The sequence below is a fragment of the Callospermophilus lateralis genome, chromosome 2 (assembly GCF_048772815.1).
Source record: "Callospermophilus lateralis isolate mCalLat2 chromosome 2, mCalLat2.hap1, whole genome shotgun sequence".
Taxonomy (NCBI): domain Eukaryota; kingdom Metazoa; phylum Chordata; class Mammalia; order Rodentia; family Sciuridae; genus Callospermophilus; species Callospermophilus lateralis.
Window position 1 is genome coordinate 178,093,398 of NC_135306.1, and position 16,943 is coordinate 178,110,340.

General features: G+C 39.8%; 1 protein-coding gene across 5 annotated transcripts in view; it reads right to left on the minus strand.

The window, feature by feature from the left end:
- Nucleotides 1-16,943, minus strand: part of Mpped2 (metallophosphoesterase domain containing 2) — a 167,652-nt gene that overhangs the window by 115,880 nt on the left and 34,829 nt on the right. For 2 of the 5 annotated variants that reach the window (XM_076844292.2, XM_076844291.2), the window contains one exon: nucleotides 4,023-4,204. The exons of the other annotated variants lie outside the window; for them this stretch is intronic. In XM_076844292.2, the coding sequence (XP_076700407.1) occupies nucleotides 4,023-4,110 (88 nt within the window). In that variant the 5' untranslated portion in view covers nucleotides 4,111-4,204. The remainder of the gene's footprint in view (nucleotides 1-4,022; nucleotides 4,205-16,943) is intronic. 5 annotated transcript variants of the gene reach the window in all.

Sequence of the window (16,943 nt, forward strand, 5' to 3'; positions counted from 1 at the left end):
AGATTGCATGAAATGATGCATGTGACAGGGGAGGGGACCCTACCACCCACAGACAATGTGTGTTAGTGTTCCCCTTCCCTGCCCCATTCAAATTCCAGTCTCAACTTGATCATTCATCAACAGTGACCCAGGGCAATTCATCCAATCCCTCCGGCCTCAGTTTCCACTGCTATTAAATTAGGAAGCAGAATTCAAGGACCCCAAGGCCTCTTCCAGTTGTAACCTTCCATCCAGTTAGTGTCACTGTCTAGGAGGGAAGTGTGTTTCCACTTTAATTGTAGACATTTTGGTGCTCCCTCTTACAACCCTAAGTCCCTCTTGAAATCCCCAGGGTGAGCCCCTTTTAGCTTCTGCCCATCAGGGTCTATGATGCTGGCTTTATTGTTACCATTTGTACTATTGGTTGAAAGTTGTCACAGATCAAGAATTGTTTTAAGAATGGTGCAATCTTTAGCACAGAGTATATCCTCACAACAACCTTGGGGCACATTCTTACTACAATGCCCATTTTACAGATTAGAACATCAAAGCTCAGGAGTTCAAACAACTTACCAAAATTAATGAATTCAAGGCTGGACCTTCCCAACTGCTCATAACCCCAACACGCTATTCTACTTTCCCGACCTTTGTCTGTAGCTGGCTTGAGTTCTATCTTCTTACGGTCCTGAACTGTGATATAAACTGTGTGCTAGTTTATATCATAAAGTACCTTACATTAATAATTTTGCATGTTATACCTGCCAGGTATGACAGGGAGCTCATGGCAGGATTCTCAGGTCTTACAGCTGGAAGGTCAAGAAAGCATCAAGATGGGCAGGACCTAAATACATCTTTCAAACCTATACACTATTAGCACATTACCAAATAGCTATGCAACTTCTGCATGAAGCTTCTAGGAGCTACATCAGTTCTTTTAATTCAAACTCAGTCAGAATATCACAGAATAATAAAAGAAGAGGACTCACATTTTAGAGTTAAGAGCTCAGAGTTTACTACCTGAGTGACCCTGAATAGAATCCTTAGCTTCTCTGCACTTCTCATCTATTAAATGACCTTGGGTAAGTTAAGCTTGCTGAACTCGGGCTCCTCATCCATAAAATGGGACTGACATTAGCAACTTAGAGGAATGTTATAGGTGAAGAAGGAGTGCCTGGCCTTTAATAGAAACATTTATCCAGTGGGAAAGTAGGGGAGCTTGGGTTATGACCAGGTTGTTTTCAATGATCAGAGTCATCTAGATGGTAGAAAGATGGAAATCAATCAGAAGTGTAAGTGCCTGCCTGATCTGTGAGACCTCTGCTGCTGAGAGCTGAATGCACCACTGTGGTATGGCCTTAGGATGATCTGACCTGACTCTGCTCTGCCAGGCTACCTGGCAGCTCTTGTTGGCAGCACCCCTTCCTAGGGAGAGGTTCCTGATTGGGCCAAGTGGCAGAGTGTAATCACACACCATTTCTCACCCTCTGAGCACCATGAGGTTGCCCTGGTAACAGTGAGCTATTCTCAGCCTTCTCGATGGGATCCCAACTTCTCTACCCATATCCCATGGGCTCCCTTTGGTTTCTCATTCTGCACCCCATGCTGAAGTCTCTTCTCCCTGCCTTACAAGATCAGAGGAGAAGTAAGAAAAGGAGGAACTGACTGTGCAGCTGGCCTTTAGCATTTTATTTCCTTATCATTTTATTTCCTTAGTTACGGCACATTTCCATTTATGGAGTACTTTTGCCTTATAAAATCTCCCAGTGTTTACTTCTAATCTACTAAATAATTCCTCTGACCTCTTCTTGTTTTTATCCTTTAAATATCTGTTGATGGTTCACTCACCACATTCTCCATTCAGTTATTAATGGCCCACAAAAACTCACTAGCAGCAATCATTTACTGATTAATCTGCACAACAATCCAGAAAGACAGGTAGTATTAATCCTTAGTTCTACAGAGGGAAACCAAGGGGAAAAGAGGTGCATTCAGTTGCCCAAGGTCAGTGTCTAAACAAGATTATAACCAGGATCTGACCTGTCTCTTGTCTCCTGTTTCTGTGAACACTCCACAATGCAGCTCCCTTCCTCCAGAAAAAGAACTGTCCACTAAGCTCCTTAGTATCTGTGTTGAGATTCAGATGTCACAGAATAGCTTAAAATGCCCAAAATTCACCCCCAAATAATTTTAACTATGAAGAGTTCACAAAGTTGGCTAAAACAATGAGGCAATTATCCTTGAAAGCAAATTTAACAGAGGCAAAAAAAAAGAAAAAAAAAGTGAAAAGATAGAAATTAGAGACCCAAACCTGCTACAATGGGATTGAGAAAGTCACTTAACTTCTCTAAATTTCTGCCCCACCTAGAAAAGGAGGTGATTATGCCAGATGGTATTTAAAATGTTACTGTTTTAAATAAGATTGAGCATAAAAGAGCACAAAATATAAAAGCCCCCAACATCCAGCACTGCTAAGATCCTGGTAAAACCGTTACATTCGTTTTACTGCAGGGAAACAGCCACGGTGCTGTTGGAAAGCAAAATGCCATAAGCAGCAAGAACCACAGGAATTTCACATCCTTTGACCTAGAAATTTAACTCAAACATAATGTTTTATCCTAAGAAATAAGTCAATGGAAGCAAAAAGACATACGCATGGAAATGCACACTTCAATGCCAGTTACCGGAGGAAAAACTGATATCAAAGTAAATGTTCATTTTTGTAGAAAAGTCATACAAAGTTAAGAAACAGCAAACAAGATGAACGTCACATTGCTATTAAAAAGGATAAATAAGAAAATTACATAAAACCATTTAAAATCTGACCAACACTATTAAATGAAAATAGCCAAAAGTAAGGTGTATGTATTCTGACTCAACTGCTTAAAAGCTGGATTGATCTGTAACATCACATGAAAAACCAAAATCGTTACGTTATTAATTAGGCTTGTTTATTTTTTTTAATATTTTAACCATGTTTAAAAAATATTATTTCTCTTTAACACATACATTTTATCATTTAACCAATCATTTCAAAATTTCTCAAACTTTACTTCAGTTTGATGGGAAACATTTTAGTGTTTTTGCCTGAATCTCCTTAATACTTTTTTGCCTGTCTTATTATTTATGACATTAATCTTCCAGAGCAATTTCTGCTCTTCATGTTATAATTCTTTGGTGTCTATAGAGTTTCTAAGCTCTCAGAATACTATACTTCTTTACTTCTTTCTCCCACCTAAGACAATTCTTATAAATATTCCCCCTTTTTTTTCCTCTCTTTTTAATGGATCAGGGATTGGACCCGGGCTCTGATGCATGCTAAGCACATGCTCTATCACTGAGCAACACCCCAGCTCCAGATCCATCTTCTAATAAACATATGAATAATCCCCAGACTGCTTTGCAATACCTACTTGCAAACTACCTGACTTAGGACCCAGTATTTTTCAGAACCCACAACCCGTGGGTGCCTTTCCACAGTTCCAGGGCAGTTTCGTATTTTAGATTTGGTGAGTTTTACAGCAGGATGTGATTTGTTTTCAGGGATCGTAGGCACCCTCTAGAACACTTAGAAAAGCTGCTCCTAAACAGCACTGTGCTAGAGCAACTTCACTTCATATAAGGACTGTTACATCCTCTTCCATTTCTTAGAAACGTTCTCTTACTACTAGGTCATTTGTACATCTTTGATCCTAATATCTGGGAAAGATTGCAGAGCCAGTGAATTAAAAATATGATTCTAGGTCTCATGTGTGCCAACGCATACCCTCATTAAAGCAGAATGAGTGAGAGGAGATCGGTTTCAAAGCTTCCCATCCCTCTGCCCCAGAGCCGCCGAGGTCAGGCACTGAAAGGATGCACAGTAAAATTAAATATCTAAAAATTCATCTTTAATTAACAGAATTGGATTAAAGCTAGACATCACCGCATATCATACGAGAAATGGCTGAGCTGGCTTCCAAGTGCTCTAATTCAATTAGGACGCAGTGAGTGACACTCGGACGGGAAAGGTTAATTGGGGCCGCCAGAACGCAATCATTCCTTACCTAACCAGTCATTAAACTTCTTAACCTCTGAGGGCAGTCCCAGCTCGGTGAAATCGCCTGTGTGGAGAAGGATGTCCCCATAAGGCATCTGGATACCATCTGTTCTGGAGTGTGTGTCTGAGATGCAGACAAACCGCGTGTGGCCCGCTGGTTTTGGAGTGTCATATGGGATGGGGTCGACCCTAAAGTAGACATAACAGATCCCATAACAGTTAAACATATTAGAACCCTGGCAATTGTCATCGCACATACATATCGACTGTTAGGTGAACACACCCAAACCAACCAATGCAGAGGCAAAAGGACCCACTGTAACAAGGGACATTTGGGAGCATGAAGGAGATAGCGTCCCTCATCCACAACCCCACTGGACAAATTCAAAAAAGTCTTACTTACCTGGTAGGAAAATTAAAAGGGAAGAATATCTTACCTGGAGAATCAGAAATAACCCAGGAAATTGATAGAGTGATTAATAGTGAAGTTTGGGGATATTGAACCCCAACTGAGGAAGCAAAATTATGCTATTTCTCTCTCATCATGCTTCAATTGATCCCACTACTCATTAGGAGATGGATAACTAATTTATTCCTTCTTAAACATGCATAACTTAAGCAATGAACTAATTTACAGAGAGCCGTCTGCACAGGCTCTGCCAACGGAGATGCAGAGAGACAGCACTTACATTTAATTTCCTTTCCACAACCATTCAACACCTGTATTCTTTCTGTTTTTGCTAAGAGATTCACAAATCAAATTGTGGAGAGGGAAATTGATGCCAAATAACAAGGCTTAAAAAAAAAACTGGATGCTAAAAGAACTTTGTCAAGCTCATCTTTATACCATGAATTATCTGTTGTCCCAGTTACACCTCAGGTTACAAGGAATGCTCAGGTGCCTTGGGCAAAAGATTCTATTTCCTACAAAGTATGCCTTTTAATGGGTATGTATGTGTCTACATATACATTAATATATGTATGGTTTTAGAGACCTAAGCACTGTGAAATTACACCAGGGCATAAGAATCAAAAGGCAAAGTGATCAACCCGAAGCCAAGAAAATGAAACAGAACATTCTCATTTAATTGAGTGTAACAAAGTGTACTAAATAAACTTGGTAAAGAAATGCAAATGTGACTCTTGGAGCATACAGTTTTAATTATTTAAGAGGTTGGTAGCGGAGTTAAGGATGTTTTCACTATATTAACTCTCCACTGACAGCTTCCTTTAATTTCTCTGTAGGAATGTCTGCTTACTTTTGGATTACGGGCGAAAAGCAGCAGTTATAAATGCAAAGAGAAGGTCACAAGAGAAGCAAATATGCAATGCGTAGATTAGAGAGTAAAACGTTAAGTAAGGAACAATATTTCATATCACAGCCCAACCCTGGATAGTTAGCATGCAGCAGAAAACACACTGAAAGCTCTAGATTCCAATACATATTGCCTGACAGGCTTTTTTGTTGTTGTTGTTGTTCTGCACTAGGGATAAAACCCAGGGCCTCACACACGCTAGACTAGCACTCTGCTGCTGAGCCATACCCCATCCCTTTTCATTTTATTTGGAGATGGGTCTTGCTAAGGTGCCCAAGCGGCCCTTGAACTTGTAATCCTCCTGCCTCAGCCTCCTTCATTGGGAGGATTACCGACATGCACCAGCATACCTGGCCTTTTTTTTTTTTTTTTTAAAGGAATAATCTGTTTTAAGAATGGCACTTTCCGTGAATAAATAAAGACACTGGTATAAAGCCCAGATAGTTTCGCATTTTTTCAATAGATGATCTTTTAATTTGTTTTATTTTTGTAAGAGAAGAAGGAAATTAAGGAAGAAGGAAAGAACAAGAAAAGAAGGGAGGGAGGAAGAAAATGTGAAGGGTTCCTGGAGTGGGTCTGATCAGGATTTTAACGTCTTACAAAAAATTAATCCTTTTTTTCTGAAAAGGTTATAAATTAATATGCTGTTACCACAGAGAAAGTTCACTAACCCTCGGAGACCTTGCTAGTAACCCAAAGGCCTTCCCAATTACATTCGATGCTGTTTTTATACACAGCAATGTTTGGTGTCTTTCTCTGTCATGGAGACTAGATTACACTCCATCTCAGTGGTTCCAGTCTCACCAACAATCATCACCTGACTTGTAAAAGTACTTTCTCCAGAGAATAAATGACTCTTCGCTGCCACAACTGACTGTCACCCTCAAAAAATAATAGGTAATGTCCCAGTACCAAAAGTTAAGATGCTCACTGGAATGTAATTGTCAATCCACAATATTTGAAAGGACATTTAATAATCAACCACCAGACCACCAAATGTAAATACATTCAATATGATGTGTGTGTGTGTACATGTGTATCATTATTTTCCAGTTTTCCTCCTAATGGTAATCCATAGACACAATGCTCAATTCTCCCCTTCTGCAATTGGGCTGAACTACGGGTATAGCTACTACATCAAAGTCCTCGGGAGTCTATCCTAATTTATAGGGACAACACTGTCATCATTTTGAATTTATTAAATAAAAGGTGGCAGAGATGAAATCTTAGTTTTGATTTTCATTTCTCTAATTGCTAGAGATGTTAAACATTTTTTTATATATTTGTTGATCGACTGTATTTCTTCTGTGAAGTGTCCATTCAGTTCCTTAGCCAATTTATTGACTGGGTTATTTTTTTTTTAATGTACTTATATGACTATACCACCAACGTGATTCTACAAAGAATGAGAAATTATAGTCCTTTTATGGATAATGTGTTAAAGTGCATTCTACTGTCATGTACAACTAATTAGGATAACCACCCCCCAAAGTGGCAGATATAGAAACCCCTCATGTGAACAGGCCCTTACTCTATGCCTCTACCCACATTAGAGCAGCCAGCCATCCCGAGGTATAGGACTCATTTGCCACCTTGGCTCCATACTGAGCAGTAAACTTTCTGAGACTCTGGGGAACACCAGTCAGTTATTTAATCACTTCAACCTCCTTCCCCACCTTCCCACCTCCTCCAGAGAAACATTTAAACATCCAGCTGAATTAACAGTTAAATAAAGTCCAGACAACATAAAAGTAGGGGGCAGGTAAAAGGAGGCAAGTGATTCTTCTCAGCGTTGAGCTGGAATGACATGAAGAGTCCAGGGCAAGCTTTGGCTGCCCCATCCACACCACCAACATGATGTCATCCAAGAAAAGTTCTATGCTTGGAAAATGTACAGAGGATTGATAGGAACTGAGGGGAGTGGGGAGCATAAACATGCAAACCCAAATGTAGGCAGAAGCCCTGAACCTGGGACACTGATGTACTTGGTTCCTTGCAGGACTAAGGACAAAGGAAGAGACAAGAGTTTCAGAAGGCAAGACGGACAGCATGTCAGAGCCTCACTGCAGGACTGCAAGGCACATATCACCTGGGGTCATAGGAAGAAAGGCATGTCTTCCCACAGACACTCAGAGCTGAAAATAAGACGTCTGGTGGAATGGGCAAGTTGCAGTGGAGGTAATTAAAGTTGAGACAACCCTAGGGAAACAACTACTCCCAAAATGGGCATCTGATAAACATCTTGAAAAGATGAGTCAAGACAGCCAGACATTTTCACTCCAAGAGCATGTCCAAGAGAGACCCTGACGCTGCAGGGAGATCCACCTTTGCACCTTGTGGGGAGACCCTCACACTCCATTTTCCTCCTTAGTTAACAACTTTACCGCTTCCTGTTTATGCTGCTGACTTCGAAGATGACCTAACATTTCCCCCAAGGCATCATGTCAAATATCCTAGCAAGTGAATATCTTACCGAGGCAATCTAACCCCCAGAGCCAGATTCAAATATCAGAGTGAGATTTGCACATCCGTTTGAGGACACCCAGGGGAAAACAAGATGACATGGGAAGATGAGACGAAAACACGGCGTTATAAAATCCCAGAGCAGAAGAAAAACCTCACAGGGCATCTGGTTCAACACTTGATATGATGCTTGAATTTCCTCTACCCCTTCCTTATCTAGTGCATATAAATTTTCATTCCAAGGTTTCCAGAAAAAGGGAGATCCCAAGCCCACGCCCTATCCACAGCAGGCTCCGTTTGGGGTTCAGCTAGTTCTACTTGCTAGAAAGCTGCTGTTCTAGATTCTGCACCTCTAGGAAAGCTGAGCAAGGCCCAAAGACTTGGCCTGGAGCCTGATCTGTTGGGTAACTAGTTTGGCTGAGTCATTTGCTTTGGGCAAATTTATTAATTCCTTTGAGCTTCGTTTTTTTCTCATCTGTAAAATGGGAATAATAATTTGCTACACCACTATGAGGATATTAACTGTCAAAATACAGGATCTGACATAGAATGCACTTTCCAAAAAGAGAGATGCAGAAGAGCAAGGGCGAAATGTGTTCGACTGTTAGAGCCAGACTGCGAGGCTCTGAATCCCACTCCACACGTATTAACAAATCATATTAGTGATCCATATCAGGGTTGGGTGTAGGGATCAGTGGTAGAAGGCTTGCCTAGCCTACTCAAGGGCCTGGGTTCAAATCCCCAGCACAGAAAAATGTGTGTGTGTGTGTGTGTGTGTGTGTGTGTGTGTGTGTTTATAGATCAGAGAAATAGAAAAATTTAATTTCTCTGATCTGTCTCTCTTTCTACAATAGAAGATAATAATAACTACTCTCAAGGACTTTGCAAAAATTCATGAGAGGGCTGGGATCATAGCTCAGTGGAAGAGCGCTTGCCTCACCTGCGAGGCACTGGGTTTGATCCTCAGCACCACATAAAAATAAATAAAATAAAGGCATTGTGTCCATCTTCAACTAAAAATATTTTTTAAAAAATTAATGGGATATCACATACACAATACCCAGCACAGTACTGGACCCATAATCCAGTCTTTAAATTCATTATGTTCTTCCCCTCACTACTTCTTTTTTTTTTTTTATCCCTTTATTTTATTTATTTTTATGTGGTGCTGAGAATTGAACCCAGGGCCTCATATGTGCTAGGCGAGTGCTCTACCACAACCCCAGCACCCCCTAACTACTTCTTATTCCTACTTCTGCACTCTGAAATAACAAGACTAAAAGAATCTAGTCCCTTTTCCATGTGACAGTTCTTCAAATATTTGAAAACACCTATAATGACCCCCTGAAATCTTCTCTACTCCGTTTAAGCAGTCACAGTTTGTTTTACCTTGTGTGGTGTGGTATCTGGTGCCCTCAGCAACCTGACAATCTCCTCCTAGATATAACCTCGCCAGTCATACCCTTTCTATTTGCAGTGTCAGAATTCATGGCCTGTGTGAATTCATAGACCAATGACCCATTCATCAAAGGCAAGTGCTAAACCAGGCCATGGAGAGGTGACAGTGCTGGATTTGCTGGCAGATTTTCTTAGGGGAGGCCTGAGTGACCATCTTAAACTGTTTTCTAATTAATTCTCCAAGTTTTGTGCCAAGCCTCGAATCTTGTTTTTGATGCTTGATCATCAGATGGTTATGTATCTCCTTGCGTATTCAAACAAATAAACCACTCCCCATTTATTCAGTCTTGACACATTACCCATAAAAGTATATGATACATTACTGCTTCCATTATGGAGTTCTCTTCTGACCATGTCTGTTATTTTTTCCAATAACACATTCATTCAGTATCATTGATAGATTTTCAGAGAAACTGTTATCGTGTGGTATCCTACGTCATGGGGTTCTTCTTGAGACCATATGCTTAGTAAAACCCTTTGTGCACGCAATTAACCTGTATTTCCATGTCAGAAATAAAGCATTATCCTCACCAAACATTAAACAGAATTTCAATGTGTTTAACATCTCGTAGTCCTCTTTAAAACCCCAATGTTGTGCTTATGCGTTCCACTGACTTTATCTATAAAAGTCTTCCAGTGTAACATGAGAGCTTTCATTCTTATCACAAAATTTAGATAGCATAAAAGCTAAAATTTTTTTTGTGATGTTAAACCATCAAACCTAAACATACTCTGATAAGACAAATGCAAAACCTGTAAGCACAACAATGAATAAATAAATACCAGGCTTACATTAACAGAATCACAGAATTTTTATGGTAGAAGGGACCTTATCTAATCCTGTGCTTAACTTTGTTGAATATCATCTTTGTGATCTTTGTCTTACTCACTTGTAATATGACTTAATTTAGGTTAAATGTGTTATAATTTTACACAAGTCATTTTTACTTTTGCCCTGAATAATATCATCTATGCAGTCATAATTTGGACATGTCGGTTTCATTTTTCAACTACACGTCAAAATAAACACATGACTATTAAAATTTTGTTTAAGGTCTGTCTACTCTAAAGCATCCTGCCTAATACCAATAATATATATTCCACACTTTGGAAAACTGATCATTAAAAAGACTCACTTTAACAAAAGGAATCAGAGCTGGAAATAGAACTCAGGTTTCCTAATTTCTAATGTACTTCTCTTTCCATCCACTTAATTTTGAAAGCTAAAATGTTTCTGCACTTGGAGAATAAAAATGAGTTTAGCTATAACAAAGTGCCAGAAAATTGATCCCCTGAACTCTGGTGGGGGGGTCATTAATAACTACAGATACTGCTCAAAATTACTACAGTTCATTGACAAAATTTCCAAGGTTTAGTTTTTCCTGTCATGAACTAATTTGCCAGGTTGGTTATGCAGTCAAATGGAGGCCTCTAAAATCTCAAAAAGGAATGCATATTTCATTGGGGAAGGGAAAAATATATAAGTTTGATTTTTAGAACACTGGTGAAGATGTATGTTATTTGTCATTTGTAGAGATGTCAAGTCACAAGCGAAAAACAACTATGTCCAAATTTTCTTTTCCTAACAGGTCTCTAAAGAGGGACAACTTTTACTGACAGATAAACTTTCTTATCTGGTTGTGGAGTCCGGGGACTTTTGCACTCTTCCTACATTTATTAGCAATCAGCAGTGTGCCCCTGGACAAGTAAGTTCCCTTACTTTAGCCTTTGTTCCTCAAATACTGAAAGAGGGACAAAACCAAGGATCCCAAGGTTCCATGGTTAGCCACCTGGCATATACACTGCCCATTCACTGGTGAAAGACTTTAGAAACAATGTAGTCTGTGAAGTCTCTTAAAACATGTCTTTTTGCTTTGCAATTTTATTTCCTGCTTTCCCAAACAGTGCAAAGGTAAATGCATTCAGATCCATCCAAATATAATCAGAATTAGCTTTCTTTTTATGATGAGAAGTGAAATTACAATTTAGGTCTGTACACAGAATTTTCAGGTATATCTAATACAAAAGGAAACAAAAAATCTAGAATTCCAGATATCACACAAAACCAAAATGAAAGAGTATGTTACTGAACTACGGTACATCAGAAATGGGGCTGTTCATATTTTCCTAAAACTACAAGCTGATGAAATTCTCCTAGCTTAGCTGTCATGCTCCAGAACATTCCCGGTGCTGAAACATAGTAAGCATAGCAGAACCAGATGTACAAATATACTCACATTTGTACCAAGGGCACTGCTTTCCTTTAACTGCTGAACTGCTGTATCAACACTGTTCTATCACCAACTAATTATAGCTAACAAAGCCCACTGCACGAAGTGTGTGTCTCCTCTATTTTTTCCGAGTACAAAAGTACAGTGCTGACATTCAATGAATATTAAGTGGTAACAATTTAATTCTTTGAGCACTGCATGCAATATGAATTCACCATCCTCCTAGTGCCATTTGAGGTGTTTCCATAGCCATCAGGGTAGCGTCTATGTCAGCCACTAAAGCCCTCAGCTGCCATATTGTTGGGTTATAAATAACCCACTGGAGATACATTGTCCAGGGTTAAATGTTTCTCTCTTCTGTCATGACAACCACGTTAATCAGCTTAAAATTCTGGGTAATGGCCCTGAATTTGAGAAAAGAAGGCACACACACTTTTCCGAGTTCCCATTATTCCACATATCCAATTGATCGGGTAGTTGGTTAACAATCATTTCTTATGCACCTACCTATGGTAGGTTCTGGGAGGACAAAGAAGCTACAAGCATGACTCCTTCAAGTCTGTTAATTGAGTATGCAAAACATGCTTATTAACATAACTGGTAACAATTCAGTCATTCACAAGCATTTACGGAGCACCTTCTATGGGCCATCTATGGCCCATAGAAGGTATAGACAAGTCTGAGGTATAGACAAGTCTGAGATGGTCCATGTGATACATAATGGATGATTTATTAAACAATGTGCAAAGTGTTGTAATCAATAATATTAGAGGTGCTGTGAGATAAAGGAGAAAATACCTGGCATAACCTGTGGGCCAAGAAAGGCAGGGAACCTGTGGGCCAAGAAAGGCAGGGAACATTACAGTGGGCACAGAACCCAGGGCAGCAGGTCAACTTCAAATGTGTGGGACAATAGATCAACACTCCTGGGGTCTCAGAAAGAAAGGGCAAGAGAAGGCATGAGTCTGGGACTTGGAAAGGAAACAAGCATGGGCCTTAGGAATCAGAAAGAAAAGGTCTGTCCAGGCCATGACAAGAGTGGTGTGGAAGTATTTAGCCAGTGTGGAGACTTGCTGGGTGTGGCTGGAGCACAGTCCCCAGGAGCAGAAGACTTGAAAGTCTGGTACAAATGGAAGCTAAACCTGAGAGAGCCAGACGGTGGAGCCTGAATCTGGAGGCCACAGGAAACATCTTTCTCCCCTGCCCAACAAGAGGTGAGGAGGGTCAGAATGACAGCTGACTTTTAGAAAACTGATTTGGCTCCATGTAGGATGGGGGTTCAGCAGAGAGCACTGGAGGAAAGGCTGGCTCAGAACTGATTGCAAAACCCCTAGGCATACGATGATGAAGCCAAGGTCCAATCCCAAAGAAAACAGAAATGAAAGAACATAAAGGAAAGGGCCTGGAAAACCAAAGACAACATAATCATCGTGCAGATGTATACTGTAAAGGAGGATTAAAGGAACAGTCACTGTTAAGTTTATTGTAACTCCAAATTATGCCCACTTTTGTCACCAATCTGAATGCTAACTTGGAGGGTTTTTTTGGTTTTTTTTTGTTTTGTTTTGTTTTGTTTTGTTTTTTAAAAAGAAAACAACAGAAATGATAATGATGAGGCCGTGGGTAGATCTCGTCTTTTTCCCCATCTTACACACAAGAACACTGAGGCTCAGATTAAGCAATATGGCAAAGGCACTAAGCTAGCAAGCAGCTCTGTCCTGTCTGATGGCTCAGCATAGGCTTTTATCTTCCATTTACATAACACACACATCTAAGAGCAGACTCTGTCCTAAAGCAGGGTACACAGTTTCAAATCAACTTCAAGAACAAAGGGTAGATTGTTTCCAGACACTGACCTACCTGAACTGTGTCCTCACCTAGCTCTATTCAGTAGAAAGATCCTCAAGGGACATCAAAAACACAAATAATTCTTTTATTATTATTATTATTGTTGCAGGGGGAAGAGGGTACAGTTCACAAAGAGTGTTAGCTCTAATGACCTGTGCAAAACAAGATTTTTTTGTACTCAAAGTCTGCAAAAATGGGACTAAATTCCATCTTTCTCTACCTTTCCAACTCATCAAAGCCAAGTTTTCCAAGGCTTAATGCCTCACAAGTAGTTGTTAACGGGCCTCATTGTTTAGTTAATTGCGCTCAGCACTAGGGCAGGTAAGCACCAGTGCAGGTAACTTCATATTTGCATGGTTAATGGACCTTCTTTAAAGTGTGTGGTCATTTCAGTTGGTCTTAATGGTCTGAATATTTTCTCCCAACTTTGGATTGAGTTGATATACTCACTTTTACAGAATTGGTCACGATTAAAGAAAAAAAGACCATTTAACCAAGTATGAAAAGTTATTTAAACATGTTTCGAGACAAATGCATATTTATAAGACCACTTGACATGGTTGCAACATTTGATGACCTTTCAAAAATCAATACAAAACAATCAACTTTAGAAAGTATTTGTCTCTCTGGATACTGTTTTGTTGTGATTATATATATATATATATATATATATATATATATATATATATATATATATACTTTATATTATCCTATTTCATCCTGTATCTTTATCCCTTTGCTGATCCACTAACTAGCCATAAAAGTTACACGGATCCCACACAACTGAAGAACCCATAGAAAACTCTCTTCCCACTCTGGAAATAAATACTACTTTGGTAGAATAGTTCATAGCTTATGTTTCCCCGTGAGTATCACAGGGCTGGCATATCCAAGTTATAGACATGATGGATGACTTGCCCATGACCACTTAACTAGTATGTGGCTGACAAGAGAATGAAGCATAGATCTGCCTGCAATTCCAGGAGTCACTTTACTTCTAACAATAGCACAGGGAAATAACACCTACCACATTGTGTTACAGCTTCTGGTTAGCACTGGCCAAACCCTGTCCAGAGTTTTCCTGGTGAGTGACGCTGGCAAGGTCTACGGACAGGTGTGACTGGTAAATAGTCCTCCTCCCCAAGCTTTTGAATTAACCATTCTATTCACTGAGTCCACCCGTCACAAACCTTAGTCCAGAGGAAAAATCCCACCCAATGCCTGCTTGGTAACATTTCACTGGAATACAACCACACGGTTTGTTTAAATACTGTCTGTGACTGCTTTCAAGATACTAGAGCAGAGTTAAGAGTTGCAACAAACACCATATGGCCTGTAAAGCATAAAATATTTACTACCTGAACCTTTAGAGTATAGGTCACAGGGAAAAAAAAAAATGTTGAACACTCCCAAAGTCAGTGAGATCTGGGAGTCTACGTAAGGTCTTCAGAGGGGAAAGGGGAGGGGAATGCAGGAAACCAGGGGAGAGGGAATGATTTGTAGGAAAAGAGGAAGGGGCCCATGGGAAAACAGATGGGAGGCAGAGTAGCTTGTGACAAGTTTGTCTGCAGGTGTTGTTAACTTCTGGTCTCCTCTCCTGTGATAAGAGCTGATTTTCCCTGTTACTCAAACTCCAGGGGAGGGAACTGGTGACAACTGAGTGTCTTTTGCAGGATCTGTCTTTAGCCAGAAAAGGGGAGCTCAGAGAGAGCCTCTCCCTGCATCTGATATTTTTCAAGTGCCTTAGCTCAAAATAATCAATGTACCAAAGTGGCATATTTGGAGTTGGTACATCCAGGACTCTTTGAAAGGGAAAAAGTTTGTTCGCTCCTGATTTAGTTCCTCAAGGTACATGTATTAACCACAACTTATGTCAAACACCTTGATAGCTGCTCTGTTTGCCAATAATAATACCTAATATTTAGCAGTGTGTACCTACCAGGTGGGCTTTTCCTATACCATTACATTCAATTCTCTCAAAATCTCTGTGTGATATTTGAGTGAGTGTGTGTGTGTGCGAGAGAGAGAGAGAGAGAGAGAGAGAGAGAGAGAGAGAGAGAGACATGGGCACACGTGTGTGGACTTTTTTGTATTATTCTCCAAACTTAAGGTAACTCAATAAGCTTGAGAGTTGGATGTGGATCTTGCCTGCCTAAACCATGAGCCTATATTCTTTGCTATGCAATACTATTTCTTGGGGGTAGAGGGGAAATTTGACTTTGGAGTAGGCATCCTTTTAATGCAGCACTGGAACCTCTAGGGATTGTCTGATCCTGGGCCTTATTCTTAGGGCTACTTGATAACTTGTAACCTGTAGATAACTGAAAGCAATGGAAATTCTTGTCTATAGAGCAAACAAATTTTTTCCAGTGGAGGCTTCCACCCTTGCTCTGCCTCTATTTGTAAATCCACTTCAACATTATTGTATTTCACATAAACTTATGGTTCTCCTGGGAACTTTTAACAACATTCTTGCTTCTATCATTCCTCAAGAAGTTCAGTAAAATTCTGAACAAGTGCTCATTTTACATCTGTATGAGAGTCGATTTTTAAAGATGATCATTTGACAGAGATCCCAAGATGTCTTTCTTACCATCTTGAATCTCCCCTTTTCATTTGGGAGTGCATACATACCAAAGTGTGATGGACAGGACTAGAAAGTACATATGCGTATGTGCATGTGAGGGGAGGGAGAGTGAGAAGGAACTCAGTGGTTAGGAAGTCCTCATTAATGGATAAACGTCGCTACCACAGGGGTGGGCTTCTTATCTTGAGAGAGGATATGCCATAAAAACAAGTCTGGCCCTCTTTTATTTTCTCCCTTTCCCATCTGCTTGTCTTCAGCTTCACAATGACACAGCAAGAAGGCCCTCACCAGGTACAGACACCTTGATATTGGACTTCCTAGCCTCCATATCTGTAAGAAATAAATAACCCAGTCTATGGTATTCTGATAGAGAAACAACAAATTGATCTAAGATAGGCATGTAAAGAGCCCAGTGCACATCCAATGCTCTGTGAGTTTGAGCCATCATTATTGAGGTTATTCTATGAGAAGTATCGATGAAAGGAATTAGTTCTATTTGGGGAAGTCCTCAAGAAAAGAGTATATATTTTAACTGGGCCTTAAAAGTTTAGTAGTTCTCCAAGCAGAGAGTCAGAATGATGTCACTCCACATAAAAGGAACAGTGTTTAAACTTCAAGAGTGTGAGAGAGAGATGAAAAGGTCAGGGAGGTGAGTCATAGTGCCAAATTTACAAAGAAGACAATTTCCCAGTGGGCACTCCATCGGTAAGGTGACCTGAATTTTCCTAAATTTGTTAAACCTTGTACCTCGCTACTTCCCTGCTGTATAAGGATTACTAAAATCAAATAGGAATTATTCAGATATAAATCTTCACAAAATCTGGACACCAAATCCATATAACTGCAGTTATAACTATTCACCTGGTTCAGAAACAAGTGATTATTTTATCCCAAACTTTATAAACAACAACAAAAAAGTATTAACCAAGAATGACTGAGTCCAAAGTATGAAACATATTTTATACAGACAAAATTTTATACAACATACTTTAACGGTTAGCTTACTTTAAATCCATGTGTGTGCT